The sequence below is a fragment of the Giraffa tippelskirchi genome, chromosome 1, assembly GCF_054371585.1.
Source record: "Giraffa tippelskirchi isolate mGirTip1 chromosome 1, T2T-mGirTip1v1.2.pri, whole genome shotgun sequence".
Lineage (NCBI taxonomy): Eukaryota > Metazoa > Chordata > Mammalia > Artiodactyla > Giraffidae > Giraffa > Giraffa tippelskirchi.
In genome coordinates this window covers 205,059,294-205,077,045 of record NC_137275.1, presented here as the reverse complement: position 1 = coordinate 205,077,045, position 17,752 = coordinate 205,059,294, and the positions used below count along the sequence as shown (strand labels likewise).

General features: G+C 46.9%; 1 protein-coding gene across 6 annotated transcripts; it reads left to right on the top strand.

Annotated features, from left to right (window-relative positions):
* The first annotated feature begins 8,652 nt into the window (after window positions 1-8,652).
* NXNL2 (nucleoredoxin like 2) lies at window positions 8,653-17,226 on the top strand. 6 transcript variants are annotated; one of them, XM_081572474.1, is made up of 4 exons: window positions 8,706-8,802; window positions 9,914-10,249; window positions 10,588-10,860; window positions 16,354-17,226. In XM_081572474.1, the coding sequence occupies exons 2-4, from the start codon at window positions 9,948-9,950 to the stop codon at window positions 16,520-16,522; spliced, it is 744 nt and encodes a 247-aa protein (XP_081428600.1). In that variant the 5' UTR covers window positions 8,706-8,802; window positions 9,914-9,947; the 3' UTR covers window positions 16,523-17,226. The 6 variants fall into 6 exon arrangements, with proteins under 6 accessions (XP_081428619.1, XP_081428600.1, XP_081428594.1 ...); XM_081572468.1 differs by lacking the exon at window positions 8,706-8,802 and adding an exon at window positions 9,437-9,513; XM_081572493.1 differs by lacking the exon at window positions 10,588-10,860 and having other exon boundaries at window positions 8,653-8,802.
* Window positions 17,227-17,752: the final 526 nt, after the last annotated feature.

Below are 17,752 nucleotides of genomic sequence, written 5' to 3'. Positions count from 1 at the left end.
TAGGGGCAGGAGCAGAAGGGGAAGACAGAGGATGAGATGGTTGGATGGCATCACCGACTTGATGGACATGGGTGTAGACTCTGGGAGTTGGTGATGGACAGGGAGGCCTGGCATGCTGCGATTCATGGGGTCACAAAGAGTCGGACACGACTGAGCAACTGAACTGAACTGAATTCAGAAATTATGTGAAATTCCTAAAAATCCAATATGTCCTGCTGTAATGTTATCAGTCATAATTTCAGTTATTATTTTATAGTATTGAAAGTGAAAGTTGCTCAGTTATGGACTATACAGTCCATGGAATTCTCCAGGTCACAGTACTGGAGTGGGTAGCTGTTCCCTTCTCCAGGGGAATCTTCCTAACCCAGGGATCAAACCCAGGAGTCAAACCCAGGTCTCCTGCATTGCAGGCAGATTCTTTACCAGCTGAACTACCTGGGAAGCCCAACATCACAAAATAAACGTTTGCTTCTCGATTGCATTATTATTATTATTTTGGTCAATTTTAACCATGGCTATTATTAAGCCTTTTGTCACTCACAGACAGGTATTTTTCATTCTCTGTTCTTCTCTGAATGCACTTACAATCAACCACAGATGAAAATGCTTCATCTTCAAAGAGATTCATGAAAGGACCCTGACAGCATGACAAGTACTCTAACTGGTTTGTTGGTTCAGGTTGCAATCTGAGTTACAGGATTTCAGTCCTATTTCTAAAAGTAACCATTTAATAGTGTCTTTAGAGTGGAAAGGCAATTGAGAGAGAGGATTATTAGAATACTCAAATAAAGGAGTATTAAAAGGAGTAGGAGTTAAAGTTTTGGTCCCTTTTATATCATTAACTTTAGTTAACCATCTGTAAATCTTTCCATGAGGCTATTTTGGAATTCTGAAGCCTTTTGGGGCTTCTGTTTACCAATTAAAATAGATACAGTGGTTTGAAATAAGAGCTCTCTAAAATTTTAACAATTTGAAGACTTTTGAATTCAGAGGATCCAAGGAGCTAGCTCTTGTCTACAAATATTTTCCTCTGCTAATCTAATTTTAGAAAAGAGAAAAACTTACTGCTGTTATTTCCAGTAGACCCTGCAGACAGAGATCCAGAAGACTGCAACCCACTCCAGTATTTTTGCCTGGAGATATTCCATGGACAGAGGGACCTAGAGGGCTACAGTCCATGGGGTTGCAAAGAGCCAGACACAACTTAGCAACTAAATAAGAACTAAACAAGAATTTTATGCGAAAAATTTCTGGAGAGCCAGAAGAACCCAATTTTTGCCATTTCAGGGTCTGATTTTCTTTAATTTCTAATCAAGTACTTGTAAGCATACATAAACTCAGCTGGTATTCCCATAGGTGACTGTCTGCATGGGAGCTGTTTGGCTTTTGAGTACAATTTCCCATTATTAATTTGGTAGGCTAATTCAGATATGAGGTATGATCTGAACAACTTTCTGAGGACAGTGTGGTAGATCAAATGTGTGCTGCTTCTGAGTCTAGATCCCCAAGGGGTTACCCTTGGGTCAATTCAACTCTAATATTTCTCAGTTTCTCCTTGTAACAGTCTAAAACTGCCATCGGTGCTCCAAGTGCTAGGTTATCAGCCTCTGTCTCAGCCCTTGAACCTCCTCACCTCACCATGAGCAGTATTTACTTGATGGTGGTAGAGGTCAGCCTCTCTTGTTCTTTGGAGCTGAATAATTCAGTCTCTCATTTCATCAGCAAAAGTTTTACTCAGACCATATATCAGCTAGTTTAAAACAAACTTAACAAAGCCCCAGCCATCCATGTTTCCCTGGATGTGTTGCCCAGATGCCTTTAGGTCCCCTGCCTAGGAAATGCACTGGTGCCCATTACAACTTCAAGTCTTAAGTAAAACAGCTGGAATAAAATTTTCAGGACTATCATTCAAACAATGGGATACAATATCAGGAGAACTCATCAGAACACCTGAGCAGTGCTCTCTGATATTCTGCTGACTACACCATACATATCATGAAAAATTGATCAGTTGATCTAAGCAAAATTTTGAGTCAAATTGAAAGTTATAACATGGGAACAGCCACTCAGAAAGCTCTAAGAACTGTTCTGCCTGTTAGAGGTCAGAGCGCAGTTACTTAAGCTTTTGAGACAGAGGTTATTGTTCTTGTTTAGTTGTTAAGTTGTGTCTGACTCTTTGCAACCCCATGGACTGTAGCCCTCCAGACTCCTCTGTCCATGGAATATTTCCAGGCAAAAATACTGGAGTGGGTTGCTATTTTCTTCTCCAGTGGATCTTCCCAACCCAGGGATCAAACCCTGCGTCTCCTTCTGCATTAGCTTCTACCACTGAGTCACTAGGAAAGCTTGAGATGGAGGGCCATACGTTAAATGAAATATTATTGACAGTTCATGCAACCACATCTATGTGTAATGGGTCATCATGGCCCCTTACAGGGTTAAGGAGGGAGGTTATCTCCTAACGAGGTCTGGTTAATGCAAATGCACAGTACACACTAACAGGGAAGGAGGAGCCCAAAAGAGGAAAGAAAAATTTTATGTTTCATTTTTTTCTCATCTTGCCATAGAATATGAATTTTATTTCATCACCTCTTATAGACCTCAGAGCACTCACTACAACAGATCATATGTGGACAACCTTCATTCCTATCGCTGTCTGGTACACGTGAGGACATGATTAACGACTGTCAAACTGCAAACCAGGAAAATCCATCAGATTGAAACCGCCAGCCTCATTCCATCATCTAAAGATGTTTCAAACTCGAATCTAGAAATTTTCTCAACTAGCTGTTCTCCAAGCTTGGAAACTGAATTTATAATTTGCTCGAACTCTTAACCTTTGTTTTCCTTCTGTTTCCATACCTATTTGCCCGCATAATATAGAGGCCAAATTTAGGTGGATGCTCACCTGCATCACCTCTTGAAAGAAAACATGCCCATGTTCATCCTTTCCTAAATAATAATGATGTGTGTTTGCTAATACATCATGTTGTATCTCAGAGAAGGCAATGGCACCCTACTCCAGTACTGTTGCCTGGAAAATCCCATGGACGGAGGATTTTCCGTCCATGGGGTCGCTAAGAGTCAGACACGACTGAGCGACTTCACTTTCACGTTTCACTTTCCTGCATTGGAGAAGGAAATGGCAACCCACTCCAGTGTTCTTGCCTGGAGAATCCCAGGGACGGGGGAGCCTGGTGGGCTTCCATCTATGGGGTCGCACAGAGTCGGACACGACTGAAGTGACTTAGCAGTAGCAGTAGCATGCTGTATCTATGTAAATAAATAAAGGTAATATAGGTTGACTTAGACAAGTAAAACCTGTATTTGATTATAACCTAAGTTATTTTATTGGTTAAATTTTGGCTTAAAAACAAATCTTGGCTTCTGGGAATCTCTGCTCAGGGGAATTTTTCAATCCTTGGCATTTTTATCCTCCTCATCATCATATTAACATGTCTAGTTTGTTGTATTCTCTCAAGGATTTTCAATACCTTTTGGTAGCCACTCACACTTCAAATGACATCTGTCAGGATTGGACAACTTAATGAACTTAATGATCGACATTCAATGTGTATGATGGTGATGCAACTGTTGGCAACAGTGACGACAATGACCCTCTGTCCTGATGATTCAATTAGCTGAAACATCCAATATCTGATTCTTCACCCTGGTGGCAACAACAGTGGGAACTGAGAGTAATACCATATAGTTGGTCACACTCCCAACTTGCTGAGAGAATGGTTAAACTTTTAGCTGTTGGTGACTGATCCAACCTCCATTCCCTTTTTCTTCCCCAAGGGACAGGATGGTTGGGATTGAAAGCTCAAACCTTGTAAGCACCTGGTTAATTCCTCTGGTAACCAGGCCCTGTCCTCTGGAGCATTTCAAAAATCACCTCATTAATATAAAAAAGATACCTTTATTCCTCTCATCACTTAGGAAATCTCAAGGGTTTTAGGAGCTCTGCACCAGGACTGGGGGACAAAGACCAAATAAAGATTTTATAAATTTTATTAATAAAGATTAATAACAATATCACAAGAAGTTACTGGATTAAGGAGCCTTAATCCAATAGACTATGGCCTTATAAGACAAGGAAGATATCTCTTCCTCCTCTCTCCTCACTCACCTCTCTCTCTCTGCCATGTGTGGACATAGTGAAAAGATGGCTGAAAAGCCAGGAAGGGAGCTCTCACCAGAACCTTGAACTTGGACATCCAACTCCAAAACTGTAAGAAAGTAACTTTTTGTTGTTTGGTCTGCCCAGCACGTGTCCTTTGTTATAGTAGCCCAAGCTAAGTGAGACACACTGCCATCTTCTGCACCTGCACTTTTCTGTTCTAAGCCATCTGGTGGAGCAATCCAACTGCTTCTGGAATTATCTAAAAGCATCCCTGGGAAGAACTAATGTGACCAAGGAGCAGTTCCTTGTCCATCACTAGGCCTGTTTGAACTGCTAAACATTGTCATCTCTGAGAAGCTGGTATCCATTGAGGATGACTTGCCCCTGGCCCCACAGCTCATTGCTGATAAACCCAGGCTTCTGTTCGTCACTTCAATGTCCTTTCCCTGCAATGGGCCAACCACTGTTTTGAAAAATGAGTCATGAAAACCTCATGATACCAATCCTTAGGAACAAATATTTAAATACAGGAAAATGAGTAAGCATGAATATTTAAAGCCGGGAAATTCAGAATACAATATTTGCACACTGGGATATCTAATTTGTTTGCTATGCTGATCAGAGCAGAAAAAAGTTCTCATAGCTCTATTTATATATTCATAGGTAGTAGTACACAGAAATGAATCAACATTTGTATGTTTCGGCAATGAAAAGAAAAAGTCAACTTTAGGTCAAGCAGCTGAGGATACCATGTTCTTTACACGTTCCTCTTATGTTACGTAGAAGCAATTCAGTATATCAACAAAAGACAAGACAGAGCAGAAGTGCACTGATGGGAACTTCTCAAACATTCCTGCTTAGAAAAGGAATTTCTCTAGTGAGAAATAGCCTCATTCAGAAGTGGAGAGAGTGTGCATGCTGAACACAGAAATGCAGAGCCATGATTTTACTGGAGTGTTTCTCCTTGGAGAGCCTTTGAAGACCCCATATACCCAGCCAGCCAGTAGTTAGCTCTGGAAACATTCTGCCAGTCAGTCTATGTCATGGTTATAAGCAAACTGAGGTGTCACAGTCTTTGAAGACTGTTCAAAAGAAATAGAGCCAGACCCTAGTTAAGGGCAAATAAGATTTTATTTATACTACTGCAATAAGGGGAAAGAGTTGAGCTCAATTCCTAAGGCAGGGACAAGTGGGGATTTATGGCTAAGAAAGGGGAGTGGGAGTTATCAAATGGAAAACTACTGAGAGGAGACATCAAGGCTACTGTTGCTAAATCTACTTAGGATTCTTGCTGAAGGCAGGCCGAGTGGTCAGTTCAGGGGTGAGGGGTGACTTAGCAGGATTCTTGGTGAGGACTGGCTGAGGCAGCTGATGATGGGCCCTGAATGAAACCACAGAACACATTTCAGAGCTCAGTGGCTCTCATGTTCTTTATGTTTCAGCGTGGAAAGAATTCAGGGAGAGGCAAAGTGATAGATAAGAAGTGATTTATTTGAGGGGATATATGTATACCTATGGCTGATTCATGTTGAGGTTTGATAGAAAACAACAAAATTCCGTAAAGCAATCATCCTTCAATTAAAAAAATAATAATAAATTTTTTTAAAAAGAAGTGATTTATTTGTATAGGATGCTTGTGAAGGATACACACGGGCAGGTAAAAGGGCTCTGCTCTGAGAACTTAGTAGGCTACATTTTTACAATCAAAGGAAAAGTGGGATGGGGGAGAAGACCATCTCTTCTTCATTCTTTTTAAAAATCAATCAGTTAATTAATTTTTGACTATATTGGGTCTTCGCTGCTGTGTGGGCTTTTCTCTAGTTGTGGCAATCAGGGGCTACTCTCTAGTTGCGGTGCATGGTCTTCTCATTACAGTGGCTTCTCTTGTTGCAGAACATGGGCTCGAGGGTGTGTGGGCTTCAGTATTTGTGGCACATGGGCTCACCAGGATGGCTCCCAGGCTCTAGAACACTGGCTTAGTAGTTGTGATGCAGGGTTTAGTTGCTCCAGGGCAGGTGGGATCTTCCTAGACCAGGGATTGAACCCATGTCTCCTACACTGACAGGTGGATTCTTTACCACTGAGCCATGAGGAAAGCCCTCTCATTCTTTTTAAAAAGTGTTCATCTATTTATTTGGCTGCCACGGGTCTTAACTGCAGTATTTGGGATCTTTGTTGCATCATGCAGGAGCTTTTGTTGAGGCACGTGGGCTCTCTCCAGTTGTGGTGCATGGGCTTAGTTGCCCTGTGGCATGTGGGATTTCACTTCCCCAACCAAGGGTTGACCCTGTGCCCCCCACATTGCAAGGCATATTCTTAATCACCGGACCACCAGGGAAGTCCCCTCTTCCTCATTCTTGAATAGACATCAAGCTTCCATCATCAGCTTCTCCTCCACCCTGGGTGGTACAGTTTTTTGATCGATACATAGTCAGACTGGGATTGTCAAGGTGTTATTCAAATCAGCAGAAGGGTGGTAACACATGCAAAGATATGGTTAATTATCTCCTTTCCCCTATATATATACATTTTAAAAATTTTTATTTATTTAATTATTGGCTGTTCTGGGTCTTCATTGTTGCAAGAGGGCTTTCTCTAGTTGAGGAGAGCAGGGGTTACTCTCTCTTGTTGTGGTGCATGGGCTTCTCATTGAGGTGGCTTCTCTTGTTGCGGAGCAAGGCTTTAGGGCACTTGAATTTCTATAGTTGTGGTGCATGGGCTCAATAGTTGTGGCTCTCCGGTGTCAGAGCATGGGCTCAGTAGTTGTGGTACACAGGCATAGCTGCCTTGAGGCATATGGCATCTTCCCAACCCTGGGATCGAACCTGTGTCCCCTGCATTGGCAAGCAGATTCTTAACCACTGGACCACAAGGGAAGCCCTATTTTTGTTTTTAGTTCATACACAGAGGAACGTGTCTTAGGGGTCATTAACTTACTGACCTCAACAAGCAGGATGCAGGTGTCACTGACTTGACGTACAGTTTTGTTGTTAAGCAAGCCTGCTTTTTTCACAATTTTCGATCGCTTTCTTGATGATCATTAACTTACAATGGTCTCTCAAAGCCCCCTAAAGTTCTCCCTCTATTTATAATTTCCTAGTGGGATTTTTAAACTAGCTATTTGACTATCTTACTCTAGACTTATCCTGAGGACAAGGCCTAGTGGAGAAGAGGGTTCAGAGGAGCCTGTCTAAAGTTTGATCAAGGAAAGCCTTTAACAGAACCGAAGTTATCGGACAGGAGACAATGCAGAAAAGGTTGCCGTTAAATTCAGGTGGGAAATGGGTAATAAGGTAGAGTATGTGAACAGTAAACTATTTTTAGAGTAATGGCAGGGGTCTGGGAGAGGGGGCAAGGGAGGGAGGCGGGTGTGAGGACACCCTCATAGAGCTGCTCTCAAGCATCAGGAGTAAGAATGTTGCTCAGTTCCGCTGAGATTATCCAGGATACATAAAGCTGGTTAGCAGAGGAAAGCAATCCAGCCACCCTTTGATGCCCTGGAAGGAAGTCAGGTATGAACGGATGCTGCATGTCCCAGCTGGGGTTAGTCACCTTATCCTGTTTCCAGGACTCTATTTATGGTTGTTCTTGTGCTCAGTGGAGGAAAGCGGGTAGGAGACTTCGTTCCAGAAGAGGCAAGGAGAGGGTCCTGGGCTTCCTCTCGTAGCATCTGCAGCCCTCTCCCACCTTGAGGACCAGCCAGTGCGATAGGTCAGAAGCAAATGACACAGGATCATGGGTCAGGAAGGGCCTTGGGAAAGTCCCTTCGCAGACTGAGAACACCCAGGAGATGCAGAGCTGGAAGAGAGCTGAGCTGTGCCTATGTTCCTCTTGAGGGGGTTCTTGAGGGCGGGGTCCCCGGCTTACACACACACACACACACACACACACACACACACACACTCTCACTCAGAGCAGCCACAGGAGGCGGGGTCCCCGGCTTACACACACACACACACACACACACACACACACTCACTCAGAGAAGCCACAGGAGGAGGGTCCCTAGGTGCGGAGAGGTGCTGGCTTGCTGTTCTCCCCAGGATTTCTCTACCCTGGAGGGCTGTGCCCCTTTCACCATGGTAACTGAGTGGGGTGTGCTCCCAGGAAGGGACATCTACCCCTCCCCCAGCACTCGGAGGGCACATAGTACTTATACCAAAAATCGGGAATTTGTCGGTGGGCAGGCGGCATCATCACTAAAAGGAATGTTCCCTACTTTCCGCACTATGGTGGTAAACGAAGAAAAGCCAAACAGATGAAAATACCGTCTTCGCGATATTTAGTTTCGCTACATTCATTTTAGTTCTGAGTTTTAAAAATGTCAGGGACCTGTACATGCAAGATTTATAGTGCTTGTAATTCCTCTCAATCTTTTCCTCCCTTCCATTTAGCCTATAAATCCCCCCTTCTTCCAAGAGCACAGTGAATCAGGGCTTTGGCAGCACGCTTCAGGGAACAGCATTAACCCTCGGACAGAATTTCCCTTAGCCCTGGCTCTGCCAAGCGCACGTACACAGTCAACCGAGGAGGTGGAGCTAGGACTGAAAACTGTCCGCGCATTTTCGTCCCATTTCCCTGGGAAGCCGAGGGGACAGCAGGTGGCTGGAGGAAGTTCATCTGCGACCCCGCCTTCACCATCCGCGCTTCCTTTCCCTTCTCGCACCATCGCAAGGGTCTGTGTTTTCCTCATTCACCTTGTTTTTTTTTTTGTTGTTGTTTTTTTTCCCTCTTGTCCCCCGGGAACATAAGCACCGCGAGGCAAGGCGCGAGTCGGGACTCAGGGCGAGAGGAGCTCGGTCGGCGTCCAACGGCAGGGTGGGATCCTGTCCTTACATGTTTGATGTTTTGCTCATTAGAAACTTTTTTGCATTAACATCAGAATACTTGACCACTGGACTTTTTTTTTTTTTGGAGCTAAATCTTTTAAAATGAGCCCCGCGCCAATGCCTCAGCCATCCCGGGCAGGAAGTTGAAACTGTTTTGCTCGCTGCTGAATCCCAGTGCCGGGCACAGTAATTCTCTGGTTCTCCGAATAAAACATTCTTTAAGAACCGCCCCTAATTTCTTGCAGGGACCCTCTCTGCCAGGGCGCAGTACTTCGGGGCAAACCCCGAGAAAGAACAGGGCTCAGGTCTCCCCAACGCCGGGTCCCTGCCCCTACAGATCGAACCGCTCTTACCTTTTCTCGCTGGTGGGACCCCTGGGGCAGGTGGGGAGGGACTGAGCGCCAAGTGGGGCGAGCGCCCCGGGGACTTAGGGCGAGGGCGCGGCGGGCGGGGCCCAGGGGAGGGTGCGGAGAGGGAGGGCATGCGAGGGTGGCGGAGAAGAGTGCGTCGCCCAGGAGCGCGGAGGCGGCGAGCGGCGCAGGACAGAGAGCTGCGCAGGTAGGTAGGACGTGCAGAGGGTCGCGGAGGAAGGTGTGGGGCGGGGTGCCGAGGCAGGAGGGGGCGGGGCAGGGGCGGGGCGGCTCAATTCCCTGGAGGCCGGTGCTGTGCTTGTTAGTGCTACGGCCGCTACACCTGGGGTCTCGGGTGTCTGTGAGTGTTTCCCCTCACCCCAGCGCGGACGCTCCTGCTCCAGCCGGAGGCTGAGGCTCCGGCTGGTGCCGAGGTCCGGGCGCCCGGCGGTGCTAAGGGAACCAGACATCGCTGCCCGCCCGCAGGTGACAGTTCGCCTGCAAAGGACCAGCCACCTGCGTTCATTCACCCTCGTCCGCTCCTCCGCTAGTATCCGTGCCCCGCGCTCACCGCCCCGCCTCTCCCCTCGGGTGTCCTTCTGCCGCAGGTGTCCTCCCCCGCAGGTGTCCCAGCGCCCGGCCATGGTGGACGTGCTGGGCGGGCGGCGCCTGGTGACCTGCGACGGCGCGTGGGTGGAGGCCGAGGCGGCGCTGCAGAACAAGGTGGTGGCGCTATACTTCGCCGCGGGCCGGTGCGCGCCCAGCCGCGACTTCACGCCGCTGCTCTGCGACTTCTACGAGGAGCTCGTGGACGAGGCGCGGCCGCCCGCGCCCTTCGAGGTGGTCTTCGTGTCCGCCGACGGCAGCGCGCAGGAAATGCTGGAATTCATGCGGGAGCTGCACGGCGCCTGGTTGGCGCTGCCCTTCCACGACCCCTACCGGCAGTGAGTGGAGACCGTGTGTATGGGAGGTGCTAGGAGCTCCCACCCCACCCCCCGCCCCAATCCCTCATCCCCAGGCTTCTCCCAACTCTCAGGACTTCTTTGACAGCCTTCATCCCCACCCGGTCGTGTTTGAGCCTCTTTGCTTTGGCTTCCCAGGGAGGCTCTAGCGTTGGGTGACGGGGAACTCGGTGGGCGCGGACCTTGGTCCACCCTCGTCTTTGGCTCAGTGGGTCTGAGGCTCTGGGAATCTGAATGTATAAGTTCTGGTGAGGATTATTCTGCGGCAGGGAGCCCACTTGAGTAATCACAGCCCTGAGGTGCTGCGCCCTACTGTGCAGGGAGGACTTCCCAGCTGTAAAGAATCTGCCTGCCAATGCAGGAGACACAATCGCCGCGGGTTCCATCTCTGCGTCGGGACGATCCCCCGGAGGAGGAAATGGCAACACACTCCAGTATTCTTGCCTGGAGAATCCCATGGACAGAGGAGCGTGGCGGGCTACAGGCCGTAGGGTCCTCAAAGATTCGGTCACAGTATTGAGCACACCGGCACTGCACAGGGAAGACGCCGTTATCTGGAGAGTAGGAGAGGGAGATCCAGAATGGATGCTCAGGTCAGAACTGGAGACTATGGGTGGACTACCCTGTCCCAAGAGCGTGGGCCTGGGTACCAGGTGCTGGGGAGAAGGATCAGAACTCAAGTCCTGGAGGAACCTACTGCAAGCCACGTTGCAATTTCAGTTTTATTGGCAGTGATTGAAATTTCATAAAGGTGACTCCTGCTCCTATACCTGTAAGAAGAAGCAGCTTCCTGGACTGCTGAGACAGATGTCAGAGGTGACAAAAATCCATGCTCTCTGAAGGGATCTTGCCCCACCCTCGCTTTTAGAAAAACATGTGGCATGGATTTCAGAATTTGTGAACAAACTAGAGATTGACCCTAGGGCTCTATTTTTTTTTAATTTAATTTAATTTTTTTTTTTTTGCCATTCTGTGTACCATGTGGAATCTTGGTTTCCCAACCATGGATTGAGCCCACAGCCCCCACACTAGAAGCTCAGAATCTTAACCACTGTACCACCAGGGAAGTCCCAACCCTGCTGTTCTGTTGCCTGTGGTCATGAGATCTATGGAGGGGAGGAGGGAGAAGGTGGGGGGTGTGTTAGGGAAGAAAGAGGACATGGGAGGACTTTGTGGAGGATTCAAAGAGGGAAGTGGGGCACAGGCACCGATTGTCTGGCATGTTGGGGTCACATGTGGTGTAAGAATCCAGACTGAGGTTAATTGTTCTTCACCAAGTGCATTACCCCACCATCCCCTTAACAGATATGGAGGTGAATGTCTGGATTTTTTTTTTTTTTATAGCACCATGTGGTACATTTTTCTGGGAATTAGTATTCAGTTGTGTGTTCCCCCAAGTTAATTATTCTGAAATGGTTTTCCTTCTGGACACTTAAATACGAAAGCTAACTTTGGAAAGTTCCCTGGAGGAGTAATTTTCCCCCAGCACATACTTTTGCTGATGCCAAGCAAGAGGTGAGGCCCAGGCCCTTCAAGGGAGGTTACCTGCTTCCCAAGGCCTCACTCAAGACAGGGCTAGGAAAAGTCATCCATGATACATCCAAATGACCATGATTTACTTGGTTGAAAGTTCCTATAGCATCACATCTAGTGGTGGTTGTAAAAGGAGTTTTGATTTGCTTAGTGTTCAAGTTACACACCGCTTTTGAAAGAATACACTTAGTTTTGAATGTGACAGTGTTAGTAATCAAGCCTAGAGCTCAGGCCCTGGGCAGAGTCCAGCTGTGGGATCTATTTGTGGGGTGACTGTAGGCAAGGTATTCAATTGCTGAGTATAATGACGTGGCACGTGATGGATGAGAACTGCACTGATGCATGAATTCAGAGCTATGCCAGCTGGTTGTGTAGCAGCACTTTCCGTGTTGCCCATTTCACAGATGTGCTATTGAAGTGCAGAGATGGGTGCCCCTGGCTCTGGAGCCAGTCCTTTCTGCTCCAGCTTCCTCTCCCATGGGACACTGAGCCTCAGCACAGCCTTGCTGGGGGTGGGGATAAGGGTGGGGTTGGTGGGGGCTTACAGCATGCTCTCTGCTTCCTGGATTAACTGGTCAAGGCCCATTTGATCCACTGAAGGTGCTGAGCTGTTTAGGGCCTGGCATGGGGCTGCACTAGGCCCTGGCCATCTCCGGCTGCCAGCCTCACCTAGGAGGAATCTGATCCGGGATGGGAGGGTGGGAGGCAGCAGTTTGGGGAGAAGTTAGTTCCCAGGGCCTCCCCTTCCCAGATTGAACTTTGTTAATCCTGTCATTGCCATTTATAAGTTAGGAAATGTGGTATTCTGTGGGAAATTCTTGGAGCTAAACCCTAAATTTTGCTTATCCCAGCCTGCATTTTGAAATCAGACTGTGAGCAAAAATGGAAGTAACTTCCACCGAAGAGAAGAATGTAGGAAGCCTCCAGGAGGCCTTTTGAGAAGTTCTCAATATGTGCAGAGCATGGCATTCTTCTTGGTGCCGTGAGAAGGTGAGGGACCCGGGCTGCCTTTTTTCAGTGGTCCACACGTGTCATCTGCTGTCCTCTGGTTTTCTGATGACCTGCCTGAGGCACATGCGTGCATGCATGCTAAGTTGCTTCAGTTAGTATGTGACTCTTTGCGACACTATAGCCTGCCAGGCTCCTCTCTGTCCAGGGGATTCTCCCAGGCAAGAATACTGGAGTGGGTAGCCATTCCCTTCTCCAGGGGATCTTCCCAATCCAGGGATTGAAACCATGTCTTTTACCTCTTCTACATTTGCAGATCAGTTCTTTACCACTAGCACCACTTGAGAAAGTCTGCCTTAGGTTCAGGAGGTGGTAGCTCACCACAGAGGCACTCCGCCCCGCTAAGCTTACCCTGGGCATGGCTGGAGGTGGTGATGCTGCAGATGCAACTGCAGGAAGAAACTTTCTAGAGACACTCACCTCAAGGTCGCTCAGTTCTTGGCTGTCCAGTGAAGAGTGCACACAAGACCCGACCCCTAGCGCCACCCTTCTGCCTAGAGAGGCAAATATCTAGTGAGGTCCCTATAGCCAGGGGCAGTGGGGGCCCAGGGTGGGCTCTCAGGGCCTGCCCTGATGCCTGTGTGTGCAGCTGGGCGAGAGGTCTGAGAAAGGGGGCGGCATTGAAGACGGATTCTGTTCCGCCTTCCCTCCCTTTGTTATGAGCCAAAGAACCAAGTAAGGAATAAAGAAAAATCCCTGACTTTGCCAGCAGGAATTTCTGTTGCATGCTGCCAGGCATGCGAGACCCACTCAGTCCGTGTCTCACACATCCCCCTCCAGTATTTGACCCTCACTCATTTTATTTCTTGTTACCTCCTTTACATCTGTGTTCTGGTCAGACTTGACAACTAATATGCCAGAATACTTCACACACTTTCCCACCTCCGAAGGTCTTACACATGCTGCATCCTCCAACCCTGGAGCCTCCCACTTCTCTTCCTAGTAGGTCTTCCTTTGTGTCCCTGGGGACACCGGGAGCATGTCTGGCCCTGAGGCTTATGCCCTCCATAGCTCGAGCCAGCGCCACTCCTGCTGTCGGAGTGTGTGTCTGGTGATGGTGGGGGTGGGGGGTGGTTTCTGTAGTCCCTGAGGTTGAACTAGACATTGTTCAGGGCTTGGCACTTGCAGGGCACTTGTTTGATGGATGCTTGAAGCAAGTAGAGAGATTTGCTCGGTAACAGCCTGGCTACCAGTGGCTAAGATGGAAAGAGACTGGAGCCAGAAGTTGCCATGGCAACCCAGAAGCAGTTGTGCCAGGGATAAGGATGCACTGCTTTAGATGAAGGGAGGGAGCCAGTGCTGCAATTGCATGCAGGGTGAGGAGGGAATGGGCTCTCTCATTTCACTGAAATGGTTAAAATGCTGAGTTATCACTTCATTCTGCCCAGCAACAAGGCTCTTTCCTTTCTGAGACTTGGTCTACTCTCTCTGGACACAGCTCCCAGAGGAGACAGAGATGACTTCATGGTTCCAGGGTAACACCTGTCACCAGGCAGAGGCTGCCAGGGTGGGGATGTAGGGTCCACACTGGGTGATCCTTTGAAGAGAAGCTGGAGCAATGAAATGTCTTCAGACCTCCTCCTTACTGCTCGAAGGCCTGCTTGACTCGTGATGTCCCCGTGTTGTCCCTTTTTCCTTCTCAATCTTGATAGAGCTTTTCTGTTTTTTAGTCTAAGAACCAAGTTTTGTTTTGTTGCTCACCCCATGTGGATTCATTTCCTAGTCCAGTGATTTCTGTCCTCTGTCTTCTTTTGCCTTCTTTCTACTTTCTCTGTAATTGCCTCATCATTGTTTTTCTAGTTTCTTGAATTAAATGAAGGACTCATCTATATAGAGGCCTTTTAGTTTTGGACGAGAATGTGTAAGATAACTCTCTGTGTCTAATTGTACCTATAGCTTGGGACCCATGCTGCTGCTGCTGCTAAGTCGCTTCAGTCGTGTCCGACTCTGTGCGACCCCATAGACGGCAGCCCACCAGGCTCCCCCGTCCCTGGGATTCTCCAGGCAAGAACACTGGAGTGGGTTGCCATTTCCTTCTCCAATGCATTAAAGTGAAAAGTGAAAGTGAAGTCGCTCAGTCATGTCCGACTCCTAGCAACCCCATGGACTGCAGCCTACCAGGCTCCTCCATCCATGGGATTTTCCAGGCAAGAGTACTGGAGTGGGGTGCCATTGCCTTCTCCACTTGGGACCCATAGTATGTTCCATATTGCCCCATTCTACTTATTTTGTAAGTCTGCTTTACAATTTCATAGATAACATATGGTTATTTAGTTTTTAACTCATTCCAAAAATTATTGCTTGTTGGTTTCCAGTTCCATTATGTTATGGTCTGATTAAGCGATCTGCACTGATTATTTGAAACTTATTAAGATCCCTTTATGACCAACAACATGGCTGGTTTTGTCACCATTTCTAGATGCCTGAAAGCAAGGCATGTTTTCTCTATTGGGTGTAGATACTGTTTTGTTTTGTTTTTCTCCAGTTTGAATTAAGATTTGTCTTGGAGCAGGATACCAGAAAGCAGCAGGAAGAACCTGATGGAGGTGTCACAGGGGAGGTTTGGTAACAGGAGGGTCTCAAATACATTTCTTCTTCCTCTCAGGTTCACAACCCTGAGGGCGACAGATAAGGGAAATCAGATTACTGCCAACCTGAGGCCCTGGCAAGCTGGTAACAGGACGGGATTTGCACCCAGCTGTCTTGTCTTGAGGGCAATAATCCCTGTGAAGGTTATGGGGAGATTTGTAAAACTAAGAAGGCAGATGCTTCTTTCCCTAAGTGAATACAAATAATTTTGTAAAATGGTCACACAAGGGGTTATTACATGTGACCGGTAAAATGTTTCACCCATAATGTTAATCAACATATTCTTGAATTTATAGGGTAGAAAGTCTAGTAAGCCTTTGCATTTGTCTAAAACTTATGGAATTTTAACTTTTGCCATTATAGGTACCTGATGTATTTAAACCTCTTGAGATGTAGGAAGGATCCAAATTTATTGGGTTACTTGTGGGTTTAAAATTGCACTGTGCTATTCGGCAGCCACTAGCCACATGTAGCTACTTAAATTTAAAATAGACTGAAATAGGGAATTCCCTGGCAGTCTAGTGGTTATGACTTGGTGCTCTTACTTGCATGGCTGGGTTCAATCCCTGATTGGGGAACTAAGATCCTGCAAGCTGCTTGGCACAGCCAAAAAATACATAAACAAACAAATAGAATGAACTAAAATCAAAAATTCAGTTCCTCAGGCTCACCAGCCAGATTTCAAGTGTTCAGTCATCACCGGTGACCATGGCTATGACACTGGGCAGCACAGAGGCAGAACAGTCCTATCACCGGATGCCCCTCTGGGGCAGCACTGGCTGAGAACCAGCTAGCAGCAAGGAGAGCCCACAGGAATCCTCAGCCCAGTGGGAGGGCTCGCCGGGCAGGCTGGGTGCCAGGGCTTAGCTGGCTCTGGGGAGGGGCCGGGCCCTGCAGACCTGCAGCGGCCTGGCCCAGCCCACGCTGACCCTCGGCCACCCTCTTCTCTCCCACAGCGAGCTGAGGACCAGGTACCACATCACGGCCATCCCCAGGCTTGTGATCCTGAAGCCCAGCGGGGAGGTCATCACCGACAAAGGGCGGAAGCAGATCCGGGAGCTGGGGCTGGCCTGCTTCCAGAACTGGGTGGAGGCAGCCGACATCTTCCAGAATTTCTCCGGTTGAGCTGGGGGGCGGGTCTCCGGGGGGCCTGGAGAGGTGTGCAGTCACTCCTGTTGCTACAGCCTCAACCCGGCAGGAGAAGAAGAGCATTCTGTTTCTCTGTGTTGGTGGTTTCTTTCAGAGCAGAAGCACTCATCTGTGATGGAAAGAAAATGTTGCTCAGGGAATGCCCTCCCTCAAGCTTTGTTGGTAGTTATTTTTATTATTCTTAGCATAGCTTTCTCCACATAAGCTTAAGTGTGTTCACAATGAGCTATTGGAAATCTATGTACAACATGTATTTATACAAGCTCTTCAGGTAAAATGGCATATTTATGGATATATTTTTCTGGAGATGTCTTTATTTTATTTTCCTTTTATTTTTTTTTAATTGAAGGATCATTGCTTTACAAAATTTTCTTGTTTTCTGTCAAACTTCAACATGAATCAGCCACAGGTATAAATATATCCCTTCCCTTTTGAACCTCCCTCCCATGGAAACTTACATTACCATATGTAAAATAGATGGCCAATGGGAATTTGCTGTATGGCTCAGGAAACTCAAACGGGGACTCTGTTTCAACCTAGAGGGGTGGGATGGGGAGGGGAATGGGAGGGGAGGTTCAAAAGAGATGTCTTTATTTTAATGATACGCTCTCATGACTATATTTATTACTAAAGTTTGCACAGTCTGTTTGCTTTAATAAACACACCTATTTGCACCTGGAGCCCTGTGATTTCCTTCTTTCTCCCAGCAAACCAAGTGCCCTTCTGAGGAAAGTGAAGCACTCGAGAAATACCATTCTCAAACACTTTGTTTTGTTTTTCAAAAGGGATAGTTTTTAATTACAGGTCTTCTTGGGAATTTTTCTTCTCTTTCTTTTCTAACATGTACTTTTAGTAGCATCATATCTTAGAAAGAAAAAATTTCAAGGCTGCATACTCGTATCTTCAAGATCAAATCTCCCTATCTTCTAAAAGATGCTGATCAATCCAGGTAGACAAAAGTTCACACACAATCTTTCATTTTTTAAATTTCTATTGAAATGTAGTTGAGTTACAATGTTGCGTTAGTTTCAGGTGTACAACAAAGTGATTCATTTATACATACATATGATATATACAAATATATATATTCTTTTTTTAACATTCTTTTCCCTTATAGGTTATTATAAGATATTGAGTAGAATTCCCTGTGCTGTTCAGTAGGTCCTTGTTGGTTATCTATTTTATATACAGTTGTGTGTATCTTTG

What these genes read in the sequence shown, in the direction of transcription:
- NXNL2 (XM_081572468.1), top strand. Translation starts at nt 9,437, where the DNA reads ATGCGAGGGTGGCGGAGAAGAGTGCGTCGCCCAGGAGCGCGGAGGCGG. An exon ending in CAGGACAGAGAGCTGCGCAG is followed by an intron (nt 9,514 to 9,913) that starts GTAGGTAGGACG and finishes CTTCTGCCGCAG; the next exon opens with GTGTCCTCCCCCGCAGGTGT. An exon ending in GATCCAGAATGGATGCTCAG is followed by an intron (nt 10,861 to 16,353) that starts GTCAGAACTGGA and finishes TCTCTCCCACAG; the next exon opens with CGAGCTGAGGACCAGGTACC.